This window comes from Canis lupus, chromosome 24 (assembly GCF_048164855.1).
Source record: "Canis lupus baileyi chromosome 24, mCanLup2.hap1, whole genome shotgun sequence".
NCBI lineage: Eukaryota > Metazoa > Chordata > Mammalia > Carnivora > Canidae > Canis > Canis lupus.
Window position 1 is genome coordinate 16,968,415 of NC_132861.1, and position 27,487 is coordinate 16,995,901.

Genomic DNA, 27,487 nt, shown 5'->3' on the forward strand with positions numbered 1-27,487 from the left:
CTTAACGGTAACATGTTCATTTGCTACCTGCTCATAAAATAGAATGTAAACTTATTAGGTTTTGTTTGCATGTTGTTTGTTTTTAATTTAGGAGGATTACAGGGCAGATGTGAAGATTTCTTTTGTGAAAATTCTGAACTGGTAGGGTTGATAGACAGAATAGAGACTGGCTTTAGCTAGCTTTGTTTATTTTATAATTTATCAGAATCTCCTGTGTTAAAGTCAAACAGAACCAGGAATGAACATATGGACCAGAGAAATTCTATTTGCCTCTGCCTGAAAAAATACTAAATTTCCACCAGGTGGCATAACATGATCATTTGAAACCCAACCTAAATCAACCCAAAAGTCCAAAAGGCTGAATGGATTGAAATGTTTCAAGATAAGTGAGAAGTAGAACAGGATCCAAACCAGTCTGTAATCCTCCCACAGCAGGGTAATATCCGTGTAGGCATGGGTATCAAAGAGAAAGGGGAGTGGCTCCAGAGGAGAGAAGTACTTGGGTCATTAATTGCATTTGAACTGAGTATTTATTCGGTGGATGTTTTTTGTTTTTTTTTTTTTTATTCTTTTTTATTCTTTTTTATTCGGTGGATGTTTAACTCAGATGAATTGCTGCCTTTAATTGGCAAGTTTTTTTGTCTACCATTCTTTGTTATAGAAAACAAAGTTTTATTTTCTTGTGTACATTCAATATGTAATATTTGATCTGTTACACATTTTGAAGTTTATATTTACCTTGAGTACAAGGAAACAGAGACATTCATAGAATTTATTAGTCAAATTATGTTAAGCTTAGGTTATAGGGAAACACTTGGATACATCCAGATGATTTGGTCGGCTGACTGCCTGCCCATTTTGCTATTTTACATCTGCTAATCGTCTACATTTGTCCTGTCCGGATTGATAGAAAGGGGGAGGTGGTGGGGAAGGAATGGAAGGAAGACATGTAAGCAACTTTAGATGTCTGGTCCATTTCAGGTAATCCATTTGTGATCCTGAAGATCCTAGTGAAGGTGAGTTTGTTTCTCATCAAACAACAAAATGACCTCAACAGGACCAATTACTAGTTTTTAACCATGTTACAATATACTGCTTCTGGAATAGGAAATTTCTTCCCCTTTGCATTGTTTCTAGCCCTCGAGATGAAATATGTCCGTTCAGCACAAGTAAAAACACATTTTACCAAAAAAGTCTGTGATTACAATGTCCTGAAGCATACATTTCCATGAACACAATTAACAGTAGTCAGATATAAAATAACTCCATTATTTTCTCTTTTGTTATATTTTAGTTTGCTAGTTAAATATCTACCCCTTTCTTCAAATATGTGAATATATATTTACTCATGACTTATATGAGGAACAAAAAGTTTTGAGCACTGATTCAGAAATTTACCAAATAAGTAAGCTGTGTGTGTACATATATGCATATGTATATGGTATACACAGTATAAAAACAGTAGCAAACAAGGCAGATGAGCTGCTTGCCTTTAAAACCTAGCATTCAAGCAGCTTAAAGAATGTAAGCAGAGGAATGACAAGATTCCATTTTTGCTTTAAAAAATATCACTCTATAAATTCTGGTCAAGACAGATGAGCAGCACAGCTCTGCCCTCAGCCAGCAATTACATATAAATGCTGGTTAAAATACGATCAAAATTATTAAAACACATACTAGGCAAAAACAAAACAAACAAAACCAAAAAACAACCCAGAAAGACAAAGGCATTTTCATAGTGCCAGAAACAGAAGAAACTCCTAGCCAGAGTGATGAGTGGGTGCTGAAAGGCTGGAGCCCTTGGAGTTTATGGGCAGATAAATGCCTTGTGGGTTGGTATTTTCCATCTCTACAGGGAAGGAGTTGTGGCCAGCTGTGGGGGGCAGGGGAGGAGTGTTTGGAAATGCGCTTTGGGCATACAGAAGGGAAATGAAACACAGTATGATAACAGCCCTAAAGTAGGCTGCTCATTCTGGGATGCGAAGAGAAAGTCTTAAATCATGCATTAGTGTGGAATCCAAATCCACACCCTATTCAGGCAGTTTATAAAACCAACAAGAGAAATATCTAGGAACACAGGCTTCAGAACAGTGCCCCCTGCAGGGCCCTGCCAGAAGTGAATGTGAAATTGACATGTAAAGGCAAATGTTGAGTCTCCATGACAATTGCTCCCAGATGAAGAACAGAAGAGGATGAGCTGTCAGAATTTTCAAACCACATGGGAGGATCTATCAATATGAGGAACTAGAGATAATAGAGCAGTCAGAAAGGGACTAACTAAGTTTAGAGCATCCAGGGAGATAAATTAACACTCATAGAAGAAGACCAGAATAGAAAAAGAAAGATTTAAAAACCAGGCAAGTAGAAATTCATGAAATAAAAAAATTAAAGTCTTGTAGTAGACTGAATAGTAGACATGCCACATATCAAAAGAGAATAGGACCCTATAATGTAGATTTGGTAATGGTTGGGAAAACACGAAATGTGAAATTTGAGATACACATTAAACTTTTTTAAATGCATAAAAACAAAGTACAGAATTTCAAAGGAAACTAGGTGACTTTTAAATACAAATATAAAAATATCTTTAAATGGGTGATATGGCAATTTATGATCTTATTTAGTAATTAAATAAAATCTGGCCAGAGGACTTACACCTAGCGTAATCTCAAAGCAGTGAAGAGCAGTAATGTATTTTGAGATTTTGCTATAACCTTTACATGATATTAAAGTATCTCTGGCTTCTAAAGATGAAAAAGTCAAGGAATCTGCCCATACTACTGTGGTTTGTTGCCTCTCATTCATATTTGAAGGAATGCTAAATTTCAATTAGAGGTCAGTAAAAATGAAGGATTTCTTTTTCATATTCAAAATCATTAACCCATTAAATTCTATTCTTGGACACCCAGGGGATCAACAGACCACAAGTAAAGTATGCCTATGCTCTAGAAGATGAGAAGACAGACAGGAAGAGGTAATGTTTAATTAGAATTGAAAAATATCATGAGTTCCTAGAACTGAAGAGGTACACCAATACCCAAGTATGAATTAAGACATATCCAGCCTCCAAACGCTTTGTGGCAAAATTGCAAAACATTAAAATTATGAGAAAGCCTTCAAAGTATTCACAATGAAAATCAAATTGTTTTCTGACCAAAGACCCAAAAGTAATGAATAATATCTTAAAAATGCTGATGTAAAATTATTGTCAGTCTAGAAATATATCCCAACTTAGCCATCATTCAACTGTGAAGGGACTAGACATTTCAGGCCCACAAGGGAAAATTTGCTGTCTAAGCAGATCCTTAGTGAAAAAAAATACTTATGGAAACTAAAACCAGAAGAAAGGAGTATTTTGCAAGAGCAGTTTTGGACATTAGAAAAAAAAATCAACACAGTGTGGGAATAAAGCTAAATCTGTATTGCCTGAAAAATACAACGAGAGAGATGAGTAAAAGCTTTGCAAAATATGGAAAGTGAAGTTTGGATAGGAATAACTTTCTAAATTTTTTGGTATAAGAAGAGAATGATAATGACAAACTTAGTTAGAAAGTATTAATTTATCTCCATGCATATAAAATATAGAGGGTTATCATTAGGGATGCCTGAGTGGCTCAGTGGTTGAGCATCTGCCTTCAGCTCAGGGTGTGATCCTGGGATCCAGGATCAAGTCCCAAATCAGGCTCCTTGCAAGGGAGCCTGCTTCTCCCTTGGAGAAGTGACACAGGAGAGACACAGGAGGCCTGTGTCACTGCCTCTCTGTCTCTCATGAATAAATATATAAAATCTTAATAAAAAAAAAGGTTATCATTAAAAGAATGAAACCAGAACCACTAGAGGGAAATACTGCAGGGAGAATAAGCAGAAGTTTAATAATCCAACTAAAGGCCAGAAAGAAGAAAAAATGAAAAGAAAAAGTACAGTAAATAAAATAGGACATCACAGAAATATTTTTTTTTTTCACAGAAATATTTCAAATAAATCAGTGATCATAATAATAATAAATAGTTAAATTTACCTATTAAAAGTTAGAAGCTTTAGGGGATTAAACCTCAAATCCAGAAATTTAACCACTAGAGAAACAACTGAAATATAATGATATACCCCACACAAAAAAACCAAATCTGATTGGATTAAATACCTTAATGTGAAAAAATGAAAGTGTTTTTGAAAAAATTCACACCTCCCCCCCAACTAATGCCTAAGGAGTATTTTTAATATACCCAAGTTCCTAAGGGCTTATTTTCACTATTCTGTAATTGGATGAAGATTTTTAAAAAATATTTTATTTTTTAAGTAATCTCTACACCCAACGTGTGGCTGGAAACTTACAACCCAGAGATCAACAGTTGCATGCTTTATTGACTGAGCCAGTCAAGGCAACCCCCCACCCCTTTATTTTCTATTTTTGGATGAAACTTTCAACTCTTCAAACTGTTTTTATTTGCTGAATTGACTAAATCTACTATGTTTTGTTTTGATATTTTATGATTTTTTTCTTTTTTCTTAGAATTGCTATAATTAAGGAAAACCAGCCACACCATAAACTGTCAATTACCATGAGGCACAAATTGCTTTCCTTGTTTAAGTAGACACAAGGTGGTAACCTATGATAAATGAGAAATAAATACTTAGGATAAGGAATATAATTATGCAAGCTGTGTTAGATCAATCAATGCTTCATTTGTTAATTATGTTTATCAATGAGTTGTTTTGAAAACCACTGAAACAGAAGGAATTAAATTCCTGAGGTACCACTTTCAACCATTATGCAAATGTATTTGAAAACCAAGATTAAATTAATAATTTCTTAAGGAAATACAGTTGATAAAAATTGACCCTTATTAAAGGTATAGTTTAAAAGACAAATTTTTATAAAAGAGGAATTGCACTTTTAAGGAATTATTTTTTAAAAATTAATCAGGCCGATATGGTTCCAGGGAGAATTATATGAAAGCTTTAGAGATCAGAGCATCCCAATTGTCCACAATTATTCCAGAACAATGAAAATGAGGGAAATCTTAATTCTTGAAGCATAGCATTGTTATCTAGACTTTACAAAAACAGCACACAGAAAGCTAGGTACAGACCAGTATCATTCATGTATATAAATGTGAAGGTTCTAGATAAAATATTAGCAGATAAAATTGAACACCATTTTAAGGAAAGAATATACCATGACCAAGTAGAATTTATTCCATGAATGCAAGATTGGTTCAGTATTAGAAAACCCATTAACGTGACACACTGTACTAATATATCTAAGGAACACATAAATATGACTATCTCCATAAACACAAATGAGCCTTTGACAAAATATAACAGTCATTTTATTTATAAAATATTTTCTTTACACATTCACATCATCTTACTTAATGGAGGAATACCAGTGGCATTTCCATTTAGACTGGGTAAAGGCAAGGATGCATACTACTTCCACTTGTTTCTCACACTGCTCTAATGATATTGGGACATGGAGTGAGATAAGGGAAATCAGAGATACAGAGTTGCAAAAGAAAGTGTAAGAATATATCTATTTGCAGATGATATGAACGTATATCTGAAAAATCCTAATGGGCCAACATAAAACTCACTCAAAGAATAAAAAGTTTGGTAAAGTCATTTATATAAAATTAATACGCAGCAATCAGTAGCTCTCATATCCAAAACTTACCTTGTAGGAAGATATAATGGTAGATAGAGTAAAACCTCATTTATAATTGTGACAAAGATGAGCTAAAATGCTTAGGGATAAACTTAATGAGAAATGTGACAAACTTGCCTAAAGAAAACTTTTAGGCACTCCTGAAAGGACAAAAATAGATTTTGGTGAATGGAAAGATGCCCTATGTTTTTGGAAAAGTAATGTTATGAAGACATCAGTTTTCCCTAAGTTAATTTATGAATTTAACATAATCCTAATAAAAGAATATGCTTTGGGGACACCTGAGTGGCTCAGTGGTTGAGTATCTGCCTTTGGCTCAGGGCATGATCCCAGGATCCTGGGATTGAGTCCTGCATCACACTCCCTGCATGGAGCCTGCTTCTCCCTCTGCCTATGTCTCTGCCTCTCTCTGTGTCTCTCATGAATGAATGAATGAATGAATGAATTAATTAATGAATTAATGAATAAATAGTTAATTAAAAAAAGAATACACTTTTACTTGAATTAGACAAGTTAACACTCAAGTTCACATGGAAAAATAAGGAAGAATTAATTGATAGAGAAATGTTGAGAGTCGCTACAAGGTTATGTGCATATGTGTGAGAGAGACAAGTCCTATCTGACTTTAAATGATCTTCTAAATCCTGTTTATCAAGATTGGTGCTGGCACTGGCACCTGAATAGACCGATGAATAGAATAGAGTAGAAAATACACAAACAGGCCCACCTGCATAGGAAAATGTAATACATGATAAAGGTTGTATTTCAAACTGTAGCAGCAAAAGTAGAATTTCTAATAAATAATCTAATTGTTGGCACTTCTGGTTGGCTGAATGGAAAAAAATAAAATTAGACCTAGACCTCATACCTTATACCTCATACAAGAATAATCTCTAAGTGCATTTGGGATCTACAATGTATTTTAATATAAAAGGGAAAGCCAGATGAGCAACATGGCAGACAACTTCCCCTTTCTATAAGGAAAGTTTCAACTTATGGTTTAAAATCCAAATTCAGTGAAAGAAATAATTAATAAATTTGAGTACACAGGGCAGCCTGGGTGGCTCAGTGGTTTAGCGCCACTTTTGGCCCAGGGTATGATCCTGGAGACCAAGGGTTGAGTCCTGCATCAGGCTCCCTGCATGGAGCCTGCTTCTCTCTCTGCCTGTGTCTCTGCCTCTTTCTCTCTGTGTCTCTCATGAGTGAATAAATAAAATCTTAAAAAAATAAAATAAAATAAATTAATTTGAGTACACAAACATTAAAAATAAAAAAAAATGTTAATAGGAAAAATGTTGATATTCAGAATATATATTTAAATATATGTATTTATATATTTAAATAAAACCGTTTAAAAAAGGAAAGAAGCAAAGCAGATGAAGTCAATTCTAGAAAAAGTAGCCTTAATAACAGAATAAAAATATGAAAGATGCTTAACCACACTAGTTGCCAGAGAAATGAAAAGTAAAATAACACAAGATAACACTCATCAGTGTGAAAAGGATCATAAAGTCTGGCAGTGGGACATGGTGGTAAAAGGTGAGGAAAGACAGACTCTAACACTGCTCACAGAATTAGAAATCAGCACAAAGCATTTTGAGAGGCACACTGGTCAGGTTTGGCAAAGTCCAATATGTTTACATCTGAAACCCACACTTTGTAAAACTTGGTGGAATGGACAACTCAGAGTGCTCTTCATGGCTCTTCTATGGCTGTTCTAAAAGAAGTGCTCTTCATGGCTGTTCTAAAAGAAGTCTGAAAAACTGGGTGCCCATTACCCACTTTTAAGTTAACATTGTGTTTTACATAAATTTAAGTATTTGCAAAAGATACCATTTATGCCATATTATAAACACGGTCATTTTGAAAGAAAACTCATCACGTTACAGTGTATTTGATGGAATCTAAAAATCACGGAGATTTGATAACCACCAACTTTGGGTTACAATCCAATATTTACAATATTTTTGCTTAAGTTTTTTGCCTGGGAGATTTTTGATGGGCAACTCTTTCATTTGGCTTATGTATCCTTTTGCTATACCCTTGCTGTTTTGATTTTTGAGCACACCTTATTTACTGGAGCTACAAAATGCTCCAAATTTATCTTCTACATTCACTGTCTCAGTCTTAGAATGAGCCATTTCTCCAAAGAATCCTGACTCTTTTTATTACAGAATCATGAGAAACAAAGTACTGGTTGCCACTGGTTTTATTTTAATTACTTGATCTCTCATTTCTAGAATTTACATTTTTTTCCAAATTTGCCATTTTTATACTATTTTGCCTTTGCCTTATCCTTGTATTCAATTTTTTATTCGTGTCTTTAAAAATCTCTCATTTTGCTCTACTATGTAGAGTTTGGGGCAGGGGTTAACTTGTAGTGGCTGCCAATTCTTTGTCATTTCATTATTATTATTATTATTGTAGTAAATTCATTTTCAGCAAGGATTGTTTTCCATAGGTGTTTTTATGTCATGGGTAATGAGATAATTTCTTCAATGTAGTTTGACTTCAGTGTAGTTAATGTTAATTTTCCAGCTTTGAGTTCTTATACAATGTGGATTTGGTCCTCTGATCTTGGCTGAGCACTGGCATGAAGGATTTCTTGTGGGTAACTCTTTCAACCAATGGCTCAAGATGGGTTTGCAGTATCTTTTTTTTATCTAGGCAAATTGTTTCAAGTATCTTTCATAGGGGGCCACTGTTTACAAGGCATCTCAGGCTGGGGCATTACACACACACACACACACACACACGCACACACGCACACACACACACACTGTGGCTTGGTATCACAGTCTCATAATAAAATTCTAGCCCCTAATCTCTATGGCATCCTGATATCTCCAGGAGTACCATGGCTTTAGCTTTTACTGTGTTCTCACGATGAATTTCTTCTGTTCCTGGGACCTAAGAATGAGCTTGTCTTGGTTTCTAGTTAAGCAATAAGTATATAATATATATTTATAAATATTTATTTGCTTATTTATTTATTTATTTATTTATTTATTTATTTATTTATTTATATACTAGCATTTACAAGTGTTTGAAAAACAGGAGCAAATGTTTCCATGTCCTCTCATTTTACTTATCTAATGATGACACGCGTATACTTCTGACTATGCGCTAGGCATTGTTTCCAGCAATTTACAAATAATAACTACTTAATCACCATCACATCCCTATTGAGTTGCACAGGATTTACATTTTACCCTGTGACATTAATGTCTACTGATTTCCTTGTTTCAGTTCAAATGCTTCCTTCTCTGTGACATCATCTCAAATTACCCTGGGAAGATTTTATGTTTTTTCAACTATGCTCTCACTATATTGTGAACTTTCATCGTAGCAAGGACTTACATTGTTCTAACTTGTTTCCATGTTTCCTTTCCCAACAGACTTTAAAATCATTAAGGGAATGATCCTATGTGTTTTATCACTGTAGAACTAACAACCGTTCTGGTACGTTAACATGTTTAGTACATTTTTGCTGAACTTTAAAAAAAAATGAATTATATCATGTATGAATGAAAAGCAGCATGTTAGAATGAAGGCAGCATAGCAGAGTTCACATTTTTCTTGTGAATGATTTTGCTATAAGAAATGTAAATCTAGTTTAAATACACGTTATCTTTCTTCTTAAAATAATAATTGTCACCCTTCTATGATTACCATTTGAGCCAATGTAAAACTTTAAATTTGTGATATTTAAAGATGTATATTTCAGAGATATATTTATGAATGCATAAGGATCTCAGCCCTACAAAATCCACATTCATTGTTTTCAGGATATTCTAGAATCATTTTCACTTTATCTTAGGCCAGGAATAATAAGGGTATGGGACTCAGAAATATAAAGTGAGGGACGCCTGGGTGGCTTAGCAGTTGGGTGGCTGCCTTAAGCTTGGGTCGTGATCCCAGGATCCAGGATCGAATCCCACATCGGGCTCCCTGCATGGAGCCTGCTTCTCCCTCTGCCTATGTCTCTGCCTCTCTCTCTCATGAATAAACAAATCTTAAAAAAAAAAGAAATATAAAGTGAAAGTTTATGGTAAGAATTTACAGAAGAAAATATGAATATTATATAATCATTTAGAAGAGTCTGGTCATAAATCAAAGAATAAATCACTCAAGGGTCCACTTAGGTAGAAAAGAGAATACACCCAATGAACATGGACTTTGGAGTCAGAGCTGATAGGCTATTTTAATCTTAGCTTAGAACATGCTGCTATCTAGATCTTGGTTTTCCTCTCTTGTAAAATGGGAATCAAGTTGCTTATTTTTAAAATAGAGTTAATGATTACATGAGATAAGTTATGTACAGCACAGAGCACAGATCCTGCAAGTTGAAGACATTCAGTATTTGTTCATGCCTCCCATCCTCAGCCCATTCCTCCAGGACTTTCTTACAATTTCATCATTTTCTTAATTATTTTGGTTGTAACACTTGGGTTATGTGACGTCCCTTAGTATCATCTTTTAGAAAGCAAGAGGATACTCTTCTGCCATTTTTTTTTTTTTTTAGCAAGGGCCTGACGGATAACAAGCAGATTGACACTCTGGTGGGACGACATAAGATAAATGGTTTAATTTTGAGATCTATATGTTTTAAAACAGTGAAGTAAATTACTTCAAAAAGTAGTCTGGCATCTCTACAATTTTATTACTTTATAATTTAAAAATGGTTTAAGTGGAATTATTTTTAAAGATATTGAATCACTTTTCTATCCTAGAAAAGTAAAATGTTCTTCTTCCCTAACTATAATAATTCTGTAATATTGATCTTATGCATAATGATCCTTTACCAAAATTATCCTTTATCAAAATTAATGAAATTGTTCTAATGTAATTAGAGTCACAATTTATTTTCATGCTGCAGATGTTCTCTAAGTGGGTAAGATGAATTGAACCTCATTTGCTTTTGATTAATATTTAATTAGACATTAAAAAATAAGAGAAATGCTTAATTTCCTAACTTTTATTCCATCTAGTGTGATTATCTACTTGGTACAATAATGATAATAAAAATAATTATTTGGGGATGCCTGGGTGGCTCAGTGGTTGAGTGTTTGCCTTTGGCTCAGAGTGTGATCCTGTAACCGGCTCCCCACAGGGAGCCCACTTCTCCCTCTGCCTGTGTCTCTGCCTCTCTCTCTGTCTCTCATGAATAAATAAATAAAATCTTAAAAAATAATTATTTGAACTCAACTTTCAGTTTACAAAATACTTTTAACCTAATAGCTAATTAAATCTTTCTCAGAATACACTGAGATATGTTACTATCAGTATTTTATAGATGAGAAAGTTTCAAAAGGTTAGTTTGGCCAAGGTTGCATATACTTCAAATTCAAATACTGAATGTAATTTTAAGTGATACCTTGGACTTCAGGCACTTGTTTTAAAAAATAGTATTTGACTTTTTTATAAAATACAAATATAATATTGGAATAAACAATTATAGCAATAAATGTTATTCAGTGGTGCACTGATAAAGTGAAGTACACAAAGGCACACAGAGACTCTGTATAAAGTATTTTACAATCTGGTACTAGTCAATTTTATATATTCTGACATTACGTAAAGATATAACAAAGGTTGGGGACATTATGCTAGGTGAAATGAGCCAGTTGCAAAATACAAATACTATATGATTCCATGTATATGAGGTGCCTAGAACTGTCCAATTGGAGGAGACAGAAAGTAGAATTGTGGTTTCCAGGGGTTGGTAGAGATGAGAATAGAGAGTTGTTTACTGGCCACAGAGCATTAATTTTGCAAAATGAAAAGATTTCTGGAAATGGAAGGTGGTGATGGTTGTACAGCAGTGTTAATGTACTTAATACTTTTGAACTGTACATTTAAAAGTAGTTAAGATGGTAAATTTTCTGTTTTGGGTGGATTAAACATAGGGAGTCAGTACCACTTTTTACTTCCTTTGGATTTTAGTAAGTATTGACTAGTTAATAAGTGGAACATGAGAATAAAGATAATTAATGGAATAAGACATGATCTGGTAATGACTGCTAAGATATTATTCCACATATATCCAGGTATCATCCATAAGAAAGTTTGTATCTGAACAAAATTCTTACCTCAGGTCCTGAAATGGGTCAGCTCTTACGAGGGGGGTCTCCACTGAATGTTCAAAAAGAGCACCTTCGGGGCCTAAACAAAACCAGAGGTGCATCACTTTACAAAAGTAAAACAAATGACATCAAACTATTAAATATTTAGTCTATATATTAAAGCGCAAGTAGATTTAGAACTTGTGGCTGAATTTGTACAGATGTAAGAAAACATAACTGATATATAGGAACTAATATATAGGATTTTAAACTTTTATGGTAAGCTGAAATTACTCTAAGGGTGTCAGTGGAACTCTTTTGTAAGGAACTATAACTTTATAATTAGTTTTTAAAAGTATGACAATTACTTAACCAGTTAGCGATATTATAGTGACACGTGATAATTGTAATGCACATAAGTACAAGGCAGGCATAAAGCTTATAATCTAATACGTATTATCGTTACATAAAAGCAGCAATTTCTCTATCATTGAAATTGTCAGTGTTCAAATTATACGATCTTACTTTTATTATTGCTATTTGGCCTCAAAGTAAATATTCCTCAGAATCTATTTGCATATATTAAAATAGATTCTTAATAAATGGTTTTATAAAAATAACTCTTAATAAATTATTGATTTTCAGAGTAACTATATTTCCCTTATGTATGCATTCATATTTGATATTCCCAACTATGATTATATAAAAATATATAATTGGTGTAACATCAATGAAAATAGAAACATATTATTGTGGTCATATAATCTAAATTTTAGGGAAAAAAGTTCCATTATAAAATATCATTATGTAGATAATGCACTTAAATAACTGTAAAACATGATCCTGTATAAATATTATTTGTATAATGAGAGTATAATAATAAAAAAGTCCAGTCTTGCAATGTTAACTTTGTTTTTAAAGAATGTATCGCCAAGATTAGATATAGTAAATCGTCTGGTCATTTTCTTTCTTTTTTTTTTTTTAATTTTTTTTTTAAATTTTTATTTATTTATGATAGTCTCACAGAGAGAGAGAGAGAGGCAGAGACACAGGCAGAGGGAGAAGCAGTCTCCATGCAGGGAGCCCGATGTGGGATTCGATCCTGGGTCTCCAGGATCGCGCCCTGGGCCAAAGGCAGGCGCCAAACCGCTGCGCCACCCAGGGATCCCTGGTCATTTTCACTATAAGATATCAGCAGTATTTGGATGATACCATCCAATTTCTTTTCTGGGTCCTAGAATAATTTATGATGAATGGATATTTATGATGAATCATGTGAAGATCTGTAGTAAGACTATGGCACAAATGAACTGGATGGTGTGAAGACCTGATGGACAGAACCCCATACTGAAGGGGAAACTGCTCAAAGGCTACGCCCTTCTTCTCTACATGCTGCTTCTGTAAGTCCTTTTGGTTACAGAAAGAGAGTTCAGTATGAATACTTCTGTTCAAACAGTGGATAATATCTATCGAGACATCTATTAGATTTTTATGCTGATAATTACTAAGATTGATTCCACACATACATTGAGTATTTATGGCCTGAAATGAGCTTTTCAAGTGATACAAAACCAAAAAAGATTTCCATTGCCCTGCCTCGCAGCCAAACCTTCACATGATGTCTCCAACCCATTCTTTTCTGCCACCGCTGCAAATTGCCTTTTGCCTTATTACTCCAAAGAAAATGCTCTTGTTAAGATAATCATGACCTCCATGATGGCATATTCATGACAATTTCAGTCCTTGTCTTTCCAGGACCCAAATCCTGGGATCATAGTCTCTCTTGGCATCAAGAAAATGGCTCCTGGTGACATTCCTCTTACCACATTATCTGTTTCTTCATATTCTCCTTTAGTGGCTACCCTTCCTTTTTATCTGACTGGGCTCTATCTAATGTTGGCATCTCTCAGAGCTCCATTGGTTGACGATGCCCCCATTTGTATCTTTAGTCAAAACTTCATCTCTGAGAAATAAACAGCTCACATATCCAAGAACTGACTTGACATATCCACTTGGCTATTTCACATATACCTTGCATTTATGCAGCTAAAACATTAACTGTCTATTCTCCCTGCCTTGCAAATGTGTTCTCCTCCTCAGGCTTGTCCATTCCCTAGAGAATAATGTCATCAGCCAGGAAACAAATATTATCTCTCTATCTTTGACCCCCTTCTCTCAATTTCTGGCATCCATTTGATCTATTGGCAAATCTTTTATATGTCAGTTCTTAATTTGAAATCATTATCTTCCTTCAATGACCATTGTTACCACCTCTTCAGGTCACCAGGATCTATTGCCTGGTGACATCTTCCTAACTGGTTTTACTGTTTCCTCTCTTTTCTCCAAACAATCTATTCTCCCTTGTAATGATTATATTGATCTTAAAATGTATAGCAAATCAAAGAGTACCACTTGAAATAATTCAATGCCTTTCCATTGTACTTAAAACAAATCCTAAGTCTTTATAATGGTCAGTAAGAACATGCATGAACTGCTTTCTCTGTATCTCCCCTTATACCAAGCTTCTTTCAGACTTAAATTCAAAATGATAAAAAAAAATCATGAAATAATATGACATAGATAACCTCAAATAGAACAGCAATCAAAACAGATGTAAATATTTTAAACTCCTCATTACAAAACAAAAGTCTTTTAGATGGCGTTAAAAAAATAAATTCCAGCCAAGCCCCACTTTCAAGAGAAATGTAAGTCATTTGATGTGAGAATTTAGGTTGGAAGATTTAAAGAGGCCATCAAGGTCTTACAGAAATTTAGAGGAGTCATCACACAAGGAAGTGATGGTTAGGATTGTTGGAGCCATACTGAAATAAAGAGGGGAATGTTACACACTTAAGAGAAGCACAGTTAGAGTAAATATTACTGGACCACTGACATAATCAAACTGGAGCTATCCTACCTCCAGACTTCTCATGTAAGATAATATATATTCTTATCATTTAAGCCAGATTTAATTAGGTCTTTTGATCCTTTCAGCTGGAGATTGTTAACAATGGGCCAAATCATCAACTTGTTCACAGAGCTTCACATTACAGTGTTTAGAGATCTTGCATATGTTCTTAAAGGATAGGGTGATCTCTTAGCATCTTCTAGATCATCTGTCTTCATGTCTTTTTAAAGGACCTGGACTTATCATCTTTGTTTATGTTCACTTTTTCAGCTGCTGAAATCTTACTTTCCAGATCCTCTTTTTTATCAGTGGCTTTGTGAGTGACTCCAGCATTTCTCTCCATCACTTCTGACTTCATGTAAGCCTGCTTAGCTGCACAGGTGCAAAGAAATTGAACTGGCTTCAGTAAATCTTGTTTTCCTCAAGAGGAATTGGATACCATTGCAGGTCCATGTTTTTCTTACTAAATGTTGGGGAATGAACCCAGCCTAGCATATCACTGCCAAGGAATTAAAGTGTATTTTCTGCCAGAAGTCAGTTCTGGCAATGGCATAAAAATTTTTGTTAAGATGAAATTTTGATGCTAGTCCAGTAATGTGTTCTATAATTGGGGTTAACAAAAAGGGCATGCTAACTTTGGTCACTTGGTAACTAATTCTATTTTTAGGGGGAAAATGAGACTGTGTAAAGGTCTTGGTCAGTTTCAAAGTGAGTTGGTGAAATTATTTAATCTCCTCCATAAATATGGTTTAAAAACAGTTCTTCAATTTCCTAGCTGATGAGAGTCTAAATGGAAAGTTAAGGGTTTTATTTTATTTTTTAAATTTTAAAAAAGATTTTATTTATTTATTCATGAGAGACACAGAGAGGCAGAGACACAGGCAGAGGGAGAAGCAGGCTCCTTGCAGACTCCTTGGTTCTGGGATCCTGGGATCACACCCTGAGCCAAAGGCAGATGCTCAACCACTTAGCCACCCAGGCGTCCATGTTAAGACTTTTTAAAGAATGCTACTTTATTGAAATATATTTACCATATAACATGGCATAAAAATAAGGTGTAAAAATTGTAAGGTATAAAACATGTTAGCATTTATATATTTGTCATTGTAGTGATAACTAGCACCTCCATCATGCTACATAATGGTCCTTTCTTTTTAGTGAGTGCAATAATTAAGTTCTAGCCTTTAGCAGTTTTGATAACTGTAATACAATATGTTTTCTATATTCATTATACTATGCATTAGACCTCTAGGGCTTATTTACTACTTGTTCCAAGTTTGTATCCTTATATCTGTCCCATCCCTCATCCCCATCCACTGGTAACTACTGTTTCATTCTTTGTTTTTATGAGTTTGGCTTTTTTATAGTCCACATATAAGTGACATCATACAGTCCTTGTTTTTCTCTGTCTGACTTACCTCACTTAGCATAATGTGTTCAAGGTCTATCCATTTTGTTGCAAATGGCCAGGATGTCTTATCTCTCATCACCGAGTAATATTCTATTGTATGTACCTACCATATTCTTCTGTTGATGGGCACTTAAGTTGTCTCCATATCTTGGCTATTGTGAATAATGCTGCAATAAACATGGGAGTGTATGTATTTCTTCAATATCCTGTTTTCATTTCCTTTGGGTATATATCCCCAGAAATGAAATTGCTGGATAATATAGTAGATCTATTTTAAATTTTTTGAGGAACCTTAATAATGTTTTCCACAGTGGAAAACATTTACATTCTCACTGAGAATGAAAGCCATTCTAACAGATGTGAGATTGCATTTTGATTTTGCTTTGCATTTCCCAGATGAGTAGTGGTTTTGAACATTTTTTTATGTATCCGTTGGAAATTTGGGTGTCTTCTTGGGAAAATGTCTATACAGTTCCTTTGCCTGTTTTAAAATCTGGGTTTTTGGTTTGTTTTTGAGTTGTATGAGATTTTGTTATTCTCACCGTTATTCATTTGAATGAGCTCTTTATGTACTTTAGCTACTAACCCTTTATCTGATACACGGTTTGTAAAACCTTTCCCCACTTTGTACATTGGTTTTTATTTTGTTAGTTGTTTATTTTGCTCTGCAGAAGCCTCAAGTTTTACAGAGTCCCTTTGGGTTTTGTTTTTGATGTTTGTTCTTGTGCCATGTCCAAGAAATCATTGCCAAGACCAGTATTGAGGAGCATCTTCTCTGTGTTTTCTTCAAGGAGTTTTATAGCATCAGCTCTTATGTGCAAGTCTTGGATTAATTTTGGGTTAGTTTTTGTGAGCCATGTTAGATACCAAATTCACTGTTCTACATGTATTTATTCAGTTTTCCCAATACCATTTGTTGAGAAGACTATCCTTTCCTCATTTGGTTTTCTTGTTGAATATTAGTTGATTGTGTATGTGGGGGTTTAATTCTGGGCTCTCAGTTCTGTTTCATTGGTCTATGTATTTATTTTTATGCCATACCATACTGTTTTTATTACTCTAGCTTTGCAGTACAGTTTGAAATCAGTGTGATACCTCTAGCTTTGTTTTTCCCCTCAAGATTACTTTGGCTATTAGGGGTCTTTTGTGGTTTCAAATTGTTTTTTATATTTCTGTGAAAAATGCCATTGGTATATTGGCAGGGACTGAGTTGAATCTATAGATGGCTTTGAGTAGTATAGACATTTTTACATCATTGATTCTTTTGATCCATGAATATGGGATGGCTTTCCATTTGTGCCTTCTTCTGTTTCTTTCAACAAAGTCTAGTAGATTTCATTGCATAGATCTTTTATTTACTTGGCTAAATCTATTCATTGGTATTTTATTGTTTTTGATACTATTGTGAACAGGATGGTTTTCTTTCTTTTTCAGATGTTTCATTATCACTGTATAGAGATGCAACTGACTTCTGCATGTTGTTTTATCCTGCAACTTTACTGAAATTGCTGATTAGTTCTAACAGTTTTTTTTTTTTTTTGGTTGAATCTTTAGGAGACTTTATACATACAAGTTATATCACCTGCAAATGGAATCTGCTTAAGAATTGAAGAGAAGATTCATTTTATTCTTTGAGTACTTAGACAAAGGTAATGGCAAGAAAACATTTCATGCAAGAGTCAAGATGAGGATTTAGCACAAGTCAAGAATTTGGAGTGTGCCACCTTGAAGAAAGAGCAACTTGACTCCTCCTCTTACATCTCATGCTTAGGGTAGTTATGTAAGTAACCAGGAGAGACAAAAGTAAAGCAAAGCATTTAATTTTCTTTCCCAGTCCCCAGAGTGAAACTGGCTCTGTCTCTCTTATCAGTCCTCTTGTATTGGCTTTCAACTGCTACTGCTTCTGCTCCAAGAAACTCCAAGGTCTACTTGGAATCAATCCATTTAAAACAAGACCAAATTTTTATAGTGAATAGTGGAAAAAGCTTTAATGGGAATTTATTTTTAAAAATCAAAGTTTATAAAAATATTATATTTTATATTTAGCAAAAACAGTTATAAATAACTATGAAATCATATAAAATGAACAAAGAATAAATCAAGTTTTGTTTTTTAGTGAAATTTTTCTAACACACTTGGAATTGTATGATGGCTGTATTAAAATTTTCTGTGCCACAAATTATGACAAACTTAACTGCTTGAAACAGTAACCACTTGTTAGCTCATAGTTCTGTAGGTCAGAAGTCCTACCCAGTGGGTTTGGCTAGATTTTATGTGGATTTTAACCACAAGGCCAAAATCAAGGTGTTAGCCATTCACGGCTCTTTTCTGGAGTCTCTGGGTAAGAATCTGGTTCCAAGCCCAGTCATGTTATTGGCAGAATATAGGTCCCTGTGGTTTTAGGGGTGAGGCTCTGTTTTCTTGCTGTCAGCCTAGAGCCTAAGACTCTAGAAGTTGCCACATTTCTTGTCATATGGCCCCTTCAATCTTCATATAGCAACAGAGAGCAAATCCTTTTTGCATTTCAAATTTCTCTGATTTCCCTTTGTACTACCAGCCAGAGAAAACTCTCTACTTACAAAGAGCCTATATGATTAGAATAGATCATTGAGAACTAATCCTTAGATGGACAGGCTCTTTTTTGCCACAGAAACAACATAATTATGAAAGTGATATCTCATCACATTCACAGATTCTTTCCATGCTCGGAGATGAGGGAATTTTATAACAGCAAAGATCACTGGGGGTCATTCTTAGAATCCTGCCTACCACAGTGACACAATATGACATTGTTTGTATTTTTAACTTATGCAGTAAAATCATCATAACAGTCAAATCAATAGCACTGTCGGTCTTCTCAAAGGTGAATATTTCAATCTTGGGATAGTAAAATTGTTGATCTTTGAGGTACCTATCATGTCATCCTCTTTGTTTATTTTTATACTTTCCATCTGTGGCAAGTCTGATTTTCCAGGTCTTCTTTTGTTACTGGCTTTGTTGGTGATTTCAATATTTCTACATCACTTTTGACTTCTGGGAACCCTGAATCTTTTGCAAGACTTGCAATTTTATTTCACAATCAATTTTTCCTTGCTTTGCTGCACTCTGTACAATATTCTCCAGTCAATGAAAGACCAGTGGGTAAAGATGCTTAGAGCTGTAGTGGGAAGCACTGACAGGTTAAAGTTGTTCCAGGTCACATATCTACTCAGTCGAGCAGCTGGGACTGGAATTCAGTCTGGTTCTCAAAAAGTTATCCACTCTTATTTTTTAAAAATATTTTATTTATTCATTCATTAGAGACAGACAGAGAGAGAGAGAGAGAGAGAGAGAGAGGCAGAGACACAGGCAGAGGGAGAAGCAGGCTCCATGCAGGAGCCTGATGTGGGACTTGATCCTGGGACTCCAGGATCACACCTTGGGCCAAAAGCAGGTGCTAAACCGCTGAGCCACCCAGGGATCTCCTCCACTCTTATTTTTAATAATTGTATATTAATATCCATTTATTAATATTCATTAATGCTCTACACTGTGGTTAGAACAATTAACATCACTTTTTCTTCCTAATAAACCTAGTAAGCATTTTTCTAGGACCAGATCAATTCCTCTTTCCTTGAGAAACCTTGTCTGACTCATTCTGTATCTCTTTCTACCACACTCTGGCACAACTGATGCCTTTCTCCAGGCTATAGCTCTTGGCCCAAACATCTATTACAGTCCTTAGCAGACTGTGTCCAGCCAATTAATTTATGTTAAAAGCTCTCCAGCTAAAATGAACATTATGTAAAAGGAAGTATGCCTTAATTATTTTGTACTACAGGTATTTAACTTAATTATTAGCAGATAGTACACATTAAATCATAATACATAATCATAAATACATAAATGATAGTAAAGCCCAGAGAAATAGTGTAGGCTTAAGGTAAATCAGTGGTTCTCAACTAGAGGTGATTTTGCAACTCCTTCATCCTGCTGAAAACATTTGGCAATGTTTGGAAACATTTTGGTTGTCATAACCCTTGGGGATAACCTTTGGTTATCTTTCCTTGGGGAAAGAATAATGCTACGGAGTCTGTGCAAAAAGTTAAGGGATACTTGCTAAATATCCTGCAATGCATAGGATAGCCCCACACTTACACCAAAAATATTATCCAGGCCAAAATGTCAGTAGTGTTAATGTTGAGAAATTCTGAGCTATACACTATAGAGAGGGAGTAACACCCCAGATAGAAGAAATAAGGAGAGAAGTCAGAACTGTAAAATTTCTTGCATTTCTTTAATCACAAAATTTAGGGAAGCTATGAACATATTGAAAAACTGAGAAGAGTCACGTTCTGGATCAAAACTGTACTGTTCATATACTCACCACTCAGGGTTGCCTTGGTGAAAAGAACTCCATACTGTTATAGTGGCATAATGACAAGGAAAGTACACAGTACTTACAGGTGTAGTATATTTGCTCTAGTTATTTTCATTGGAGAGAAGGGGAGTTTGGAAGAAATTTGCACCTCAGACAAAAATAACTATGAAAGAGAAGAAGAATATAACTTATCTTTAAGAAGGTAACTGAAATATGTGCATGCCAGGGAGAGCAGCTATATGGTACCAATATGTTTTTTTCATGTTTTTTCTGGACAAGTCAGCCTAGGGAGTGGTTCTCAGCCTGTGGTCCCTAGCACTAAAGCATCAGCATCATCTGAGAACTTACAAGAAATGCAGATTCTCATGTCCCATTCCAGACCTACTGATTCAGAAACTCTGGGGATGAAGCCCAGCAACATACACTTTGATAAGCCCTCCAGGTCATTCTGATACATACACGTAGGTAATAAATAATCTAGTTGCTTATCAATTTTTCTCACCTGTTCCACTAAAATTAACATCAAGACCTGGAAGGAGCCCTAGGCTAAGAAAAGTTTCACTTAAGCGATGCCTTGTGTAGGATGGCTTGGTTTGAAACAATTGGTCCTGTTTCTTGGACTATTTTCTGTACAGATTTCATTGCCTGAAGAAGTGCAATAATACTTTATCAAGAATTCTGATGTCTTCTTCATATACTAATCCACTTAATTCAGCAATGCTAGTAGACATCATCAATCCTGCCATTTGCAACTATGGATGGACCATGGGGGTATTATGCTAAGTGGAATAAGTCAGAGAAAGATAAATACTGTGTGATCTCACTTATACGTGGAATATAAAAAAAAAGTCAAACTCATAGATACAGAGAACAGATTGGTGGTTGCCAAAGGTTGGGGGTGGGCCTGGGCAAAATGGGTAAAGGGAGTCAAAAGGTACAAACTTCTAAATAAGTCCTGGGGATGTCATGTACAGCATGGTAACTATAGTTAACAATACTGCATTGTATATTTGAAAGTGGCTATGAGACTAGATCTTGAAACTAATACAACACTGTGTATTAACTACACGGCAATTAAAAAAAGTTCTCATCATAAGAAAAAATCTGCTACTGTGTGTGGTGATTGATGTTAACTAGATTTACTGTAGTGATGATTTCACAATAGATATAGATATCAAATCATTATGTTGTATACCTGAAACTAATTGAATATTATGTTAATTACATCTCAATTTTAAGAAAAGTTATCACATACCAGTTACTCGAAGTTTATCTGTACCAACCACAACTTCCTTTTCATCCACAGTAAACAGTGGCTTGCCATCCTTGGAGTTGATCTGAAACTGTTGACTCTGGACCTCTACCATTTTGGGACCTGAACAATTCATTAAAATAGTTTATTATGAAGTGTTTACTATATGTAGTGTCAGAAATCTCTATGTTTACATGTCATATCACCCAGCAATACCAAATTACTAAATATATAAAATCTGTTACCAATAGTTCTTTTTAATTCTATGATTAATTTTTTTAAGTTCTTTTTTTTAAATTTTTTTTTTTTAATTTATGATAGTCACAGAGAGAGAGAGAGAGAGAGGCAGAGACACAGGCAGAGGGAGAAGCAGGCTCCATGCACCGGGAGCCTGACGTGGGATTCGATCCCGGGTCTCCAGGATCGCGCCCTGGGCCAAAGGCAGGCGCCAAACCGCTGCGCCACCCAGGGATCCCAATTTTTTTGCGCCACCCAGGGATCCCAATTTTTTTAAGTTCTAAGCTTAAATCTATAAAGCATAATGTATAGAGATGCTGAATCACTATGCTGTACACCTGAAATGAATGTAACATGTGTGTCAACTAAACTCAAATAAAAAAATTAAAAAACAAAACTAAATAAATGTGTCGATCTAGATCAAATTTATGAATGGACACGTTATCCAAAGTTTTTTTCAACTTTACAACTTGCCTAAAATAACATATTTCTTCTGTTGAAGATTATTGAAATTTGTAATCTTTGGAATATTAACCAACTAAGGATTTTGTATTCTGAAAATGTGAGATTTGTGAAAGACCATATTATGAATGGCTCACTTCAATGACCAATGTCAACCCAGAAGATGAATCATATCAGATTTCCTCCTGTGCCCTTATTCTTGGGAGAAGTCCTCACCTGTTACACGCTGGAGGAAACAGACATCACCGTGGAAAAATGCTTTCAGGTTTCTGTCCTTTCCCTTCCCCTATGTCATTTTTGTTCATGCCTTCCTTCTTTATATTTCAGTGACAGAGGTATCACTTTCCCCTTTCCCCTCCAAGTTTCATCTCATCAGATGAGCTTTAGACTCATTGCCTGCCAACTCATTATTTACTCAGCAAAGATTTAGTGGATACTCCCATGTGATGGGCACTGGGGATACTGTGTCCCCAAGAACATATGTGACCCTTGTCTACTCTCAGGTGTTCATCGTTTCATGTTTCCTAATTCATCTTTGTGCTTCCAGTCTTTCTAACCCTGGCAGCATAATGGATTAATCTCTCCAGAATGCAGCTCTCAGCATTTGCACAAGGAACTACATGTGTTTCCTAATTCTTTTGTGTGTTAGCTTTATAGTCTTATCTGGGAGAGATACTGAGAAAATGAATGGATGTCTTAGAGTTTTTATGTGTGTGTCCCTGTATCCTTCCTAGTACTCATTAAAGTTGATGGATACCTAACCAGAAATGAAATAGAAGCTCTTCAAAGAATACATTAAACAGTTTTGGATATGGTCAACAACATATTCTTATGTTATTTCATTAACTGGTATTGCAAGAGTCTTCAGGGATTCTTCATTTAAATATGTCTGTGTGTGTGTGTGTGTGTGTGTGTGGTGTGTATGTGTGTCAGTTATAAAGTGGAACTCATTTTTCCTCTCTGAATTTTTTTTCCCTTAAGGAAGCCAGACTTTATTTTTTAGATACTTGCCTGTATTTCTGCTCTTTGTACTTTCACCCAGTCTCAGTCACTCAGGGACTCAGTGTCACCTTTCACCTCTTCTGGGCCACTGCTATATCTTATACTGTTATTGTATAAATATTGCTTTGCATTACATGATGATTATGCAGTTATGGGTATGTAAAATTGACAGGGAGAAAAAAATCTGGAATAATTTATCCAGTAAGACCTCACTGTTGAGCTTCCTGGAAATTCATATAACAGTTCTAGGAGGTTTTATTAGGTAAAAGGGGTTTAACTACATGACTGATACTTTTTCTGTAACTACTGGTTCATATACAGTGATGAACTAGACAACGAGTTTAGGAGCATAATTTTCATGAGTAGCAAAGTCAAATGAACCTTTACTCAAGTCAAAGGAAATGCAAAAATGCAAATCTTGATTTCAGGGTTGTGAGTTCAAGTCCCATGTTGGGTGTACAGATGACTAAAAAAAATAAACTTAAAAAATGAAAATGCAAAAAAGTGAGTCTGTACTATTCAGCACGAATTTATGGCATGTTTTTCATGTTCAAGGTTCTGTGCTAAGAATTGAGGATAGATAAACAAGTGGGATGTAGCTCACAACTTAGAGGAGTTCATAGCCCACTGAAGAGAAAAGCATATGAACCTAGTTTCAGGACAATTTGGGAAGTGCTGTGATACAAGCATGGGCAGGATCCAATGAGAGCCCTGACAGGGAACCTATGGTCTATTCTAGGGCTCAGAAATGGTACCCTGGGGAAATCATGTCTGAACTGACCTTGAAGAAAGAGTTTCTGTTTCCCTGATGAAAGGAGAATGAGACATGCCAGGTAGAGGGAAATACTTGAGTAAAGGCACAGAGGTGAATAAAATTCTATCTTTGTTTTATTAAATACAAGCAGACATTGAATGTTAAATTTAAATATGTAAAAAAATTAAATATGTTTTCACTTTAGAAAACACTATTAATATACCAAGTGATGACAAGCCCATAATCATAGGGATAGTCATCTCTTAAAATAACTGGGTTTCTAATTAAGCTTTTAAATTTTATTAATATTCTACTGGTTTTTATTAACCTAGCTGAACACTTATTAGAACTAAGCAATAATCCTCCATTGGAGTTCTTTAAGAAATATGATAAAAATTCTACCTTGCTGATAAAAATAAGAGCTATCTGGGTAAAGTAATATTTTTTCATTAAAGGCTTTGGTACAAAGAAGGAAATGAAAAATGAAGGAAATAAAGGAAGGTTTTATGTTCTGACCAATTAAGTTTGCAAAATTGGCTTGAGGGTTTTGCTGGTGAAAATACAACCAAGGTTTTCCTGACATACAGAATCCTTGATAGCTTCAATGGGATGTGTGACTTCCTCTTCACCCCTTCCATCTCAGGCTCACCCCCCCACCCTCTTCCCACATATACCCGGCAAAGAATCAGTCTCTACATTTCAGGTTTATCCTTTATTTCTTGTGCATAAATGAGCAAACACATATATATTTTCTTATATTCTTTTCTTACTTCCATGAAAGGTAGCATACAGTAGATTCTCTTCTGTACTTTATATTGCTTACAAATACATCCCAGAACTTACTTCATATCAACTCTTAGATATTTTCCTCATCCTTTTTTACAGATACATGGTACCTCCCACATGGATATACTGGCCATTCAGCCATTTACCCAGACATATGGATGTGTGAGTGGTTTCCAATGCTTTGCAATTAGAAATATTGCCACAGAGAAGAACTTTACACACATATTTTGTTTTGTTGGGGTTGTATCTTCAGGGTAGATTCCTAGAAGTGGGATTATTGGGTCAACAGGAGTGTATATATATATTTGTTAGATTTTGCCATGTCTCTGGTCTCTGACTATATCTTTTTGTACAGCATTGACACAGTAATGTTGCAGGCATCCTTCACCCATCTGCACATCCTCCTAAATAAACATTGTGTTTTCCTTCAAAGAAGTTCCCCTTTTATTTTTTTACTGTAAAATTTTCAAAATGTAGTAGAACTTCAAAACTTTTAAACATAAGCAAATATTTTTTGACTTGCTAGTTTTCAGAAAAATTATACAAATTTAACATTATACCCAGAATGGAAAACTTGCTTGGGAAGAAATTCATTCTATATTTCTTCTTTTTCAGACATGCATCTTGTGGTGTTACCTTTTGTCTGAGGGAACATCTATTTTTCAGACTGGGTATTCTGGTTATAATGCCTCATCATAAAGGTCTTCCCCTTTGTGTTTTTTTTTTTTTTAACTGGAAAGTGAATTCATTTGGATTTTCTTCCTAACGTACTGTTTTTAGTCTGTCTTTCCAGCCACTGTAGTCGTTAATCTTGTGTGCTCTACAGACTTGGGCTCTTATGAAAACATTCAATATCCTGAAGTAGAAGTCATGTGTTTCTGGGCCCACTGGTGGTATTTCAGTATATTTCATTTTTGGGTTTCCTGAGGCAGCACTGTGCTTGTTCCTCAGTTGGAAGAAAATCTAGGTAGATTTTCTGGAAATCTTTCTGGATTAGAATCTGCCTAATTTTTTTTAAGTTAAAAATGCTTCCTTTATTACATAAAGCCAATACTGCTACTTCTAAGTTCAACTGTGTGCATCTCTATGTTGTTCAAAGTGTCATGCCTGTGATGTTAAAGACAATCACTTCCAAGTGTCATCAGGTAGTGGCTTCCTGTGGGTGTCATCCACGATCCCTGCTCCCTGTTCCACAGATATTCAACAACCTGTTCTAGGGAATGAGCAAGTTCTCTCAGGCTCTGGCATAGACATAGACTCAAGGTTCTTCCACACTTTCCTATGCCAGAAGCACATGACTCTGAAGGAGACACAGTCAAAGATGCTGCAGGTGACCCAGCTGGTCACTACGCCATTTTATCATCTTCATTAATGAAGTGTTGTGATCATAATGGAGCCCTAATCTGCATTATAATAACAAGGTGTTGCACATTCTCCTGAGGACATGCCATGATTTTTATGTCCAAGATGCAAGGTCACTCTCCGAACAGTCTCCCAGCTAGCAAGTGGAGAGCTCACTGCAGGTACAGGGAACTGCTTCCTGCACTCCAACTGTGTGCTCAAAATAGTGCTTTGCAAGATCAGCGCTGGTTAGAAGTGTTCTGAGGGCACCAGTTTTGGCTTTCCACCCCTCTGTGAACATACTAGTCAGACTCTTGGCAAGTTCTCACTGTTCTTCAGGAAAGAGTGACACATGTAAACCCACTCACCTTTGGCATCCTTCTTGCCCCAAGACTGGTACTTTCCCACTTATCTCTTGTCATTCTCTACCTCTTTCTCAGTTCTAGAATGTCTGCTCTGGAGGTGTAATCTAGCATCATATTCTTCATATTCTTGCACTCTTGCTTCTTTTTTTTTTTTTAGGATTTATTTATTTATTTTAGAGAGAGAATATGCAAATGGCAGAGGGAGAAGAAGGAGAGAATCTCAAACAGACTCCTTGCTGAGTATGAAGCCCAATATGGGGCTTAATCTCACAGTCCTGAGATCATGACCTGGGTGGAAATCAAGAGTCAGATGCTCAATGGACTGAGCCATTCAGGCACCCCTTTGCACTCTTGCTTCTCTCAAGACCTCTATAGACTCACCCCAGAATCTCCTGCAACATCTGAGGATATGGTGCTCAGAAAAGCCAAATCAAAGTTCTAGAAGATGTCATCACAATCTTCTCTTTGTGTGTTTTACACCGGGTAGATCTTGGAGGGATCCCAGTGAAAGGATATCGAGCTGCTATCTTGGATAGCACTGATTATCACTATCATGACTTCCCTAGACTTTTTGTCAATTACAAAATTGTTGCCCTCAGTTAGAGCAATGTTGATGTACTTGTGCAGCTAACAGAAGACTCTTGGTTTTTGCCCTTTGAAGGGGTTTCAGAAACCTTTGTACAAAAGGATCAAAGTTAAAGAGCAAAAGCCCATGAATTCCCATCAATCTGAAGACAGCATCTCTAAACATCACCCTCATTTCAAACCTCTTCTCAGAGCATGCTTTGTGCTTTAGCAATTCATTTGCTGAACTTGGGGAATCATTAATCAAGCGAACAGCTGAAAAGTCAACCTCTCAGTTATTCTGCTTTTGTCTCC

The 27,487-nt window shown here is 35.4% G+C and overlaps 1 protein-coding gene and 1 long non-coding RNA gene across 4 annotated transcripts in view; one reads left to right on the plus strand and one right to left on the minus strand.

The window, feature by feature from the left end:
- SGCG (sarcoglycan gamma) overlaps positions 1 to 27,487 on the minus strand; it is a 127,509-nt gene that overhangs the window by 3,860 nt on the left and 96,162 nt on the right. For all 3 annotated transcript variants that reach the window (XM_072795777.1, XM_072795779.1, XM_072795780.1), the window contains 2 exons: positions 21,665 to 21,784; positions 11,758 to 11,830 (listed from right to left, as the gene is read on the minus strand). In XM_072795777.1, coding sequence (XP_072651878.1) covers positions 11,758 to 11,830; positions 21,665 to 21,784 — 193 coding nt within the window. The remainder of the gene's footprint in view (positions 1 to 11,757; positions 11,831 to 21,664; positions 21,785 to 27,487) is intronic.
- On the plus strand, positions 817 to 22,304 carry LOC140615821 (uncharacterized). The gene is made up of 3 exons (XR_012016298.1): positions 817 to 1,016; positions 9,064 to 9,127; positions 17,604 to 22,304. It is a non-coding gene; the product is annotated as an uncharacterized lncRNA (long non-coding RNA).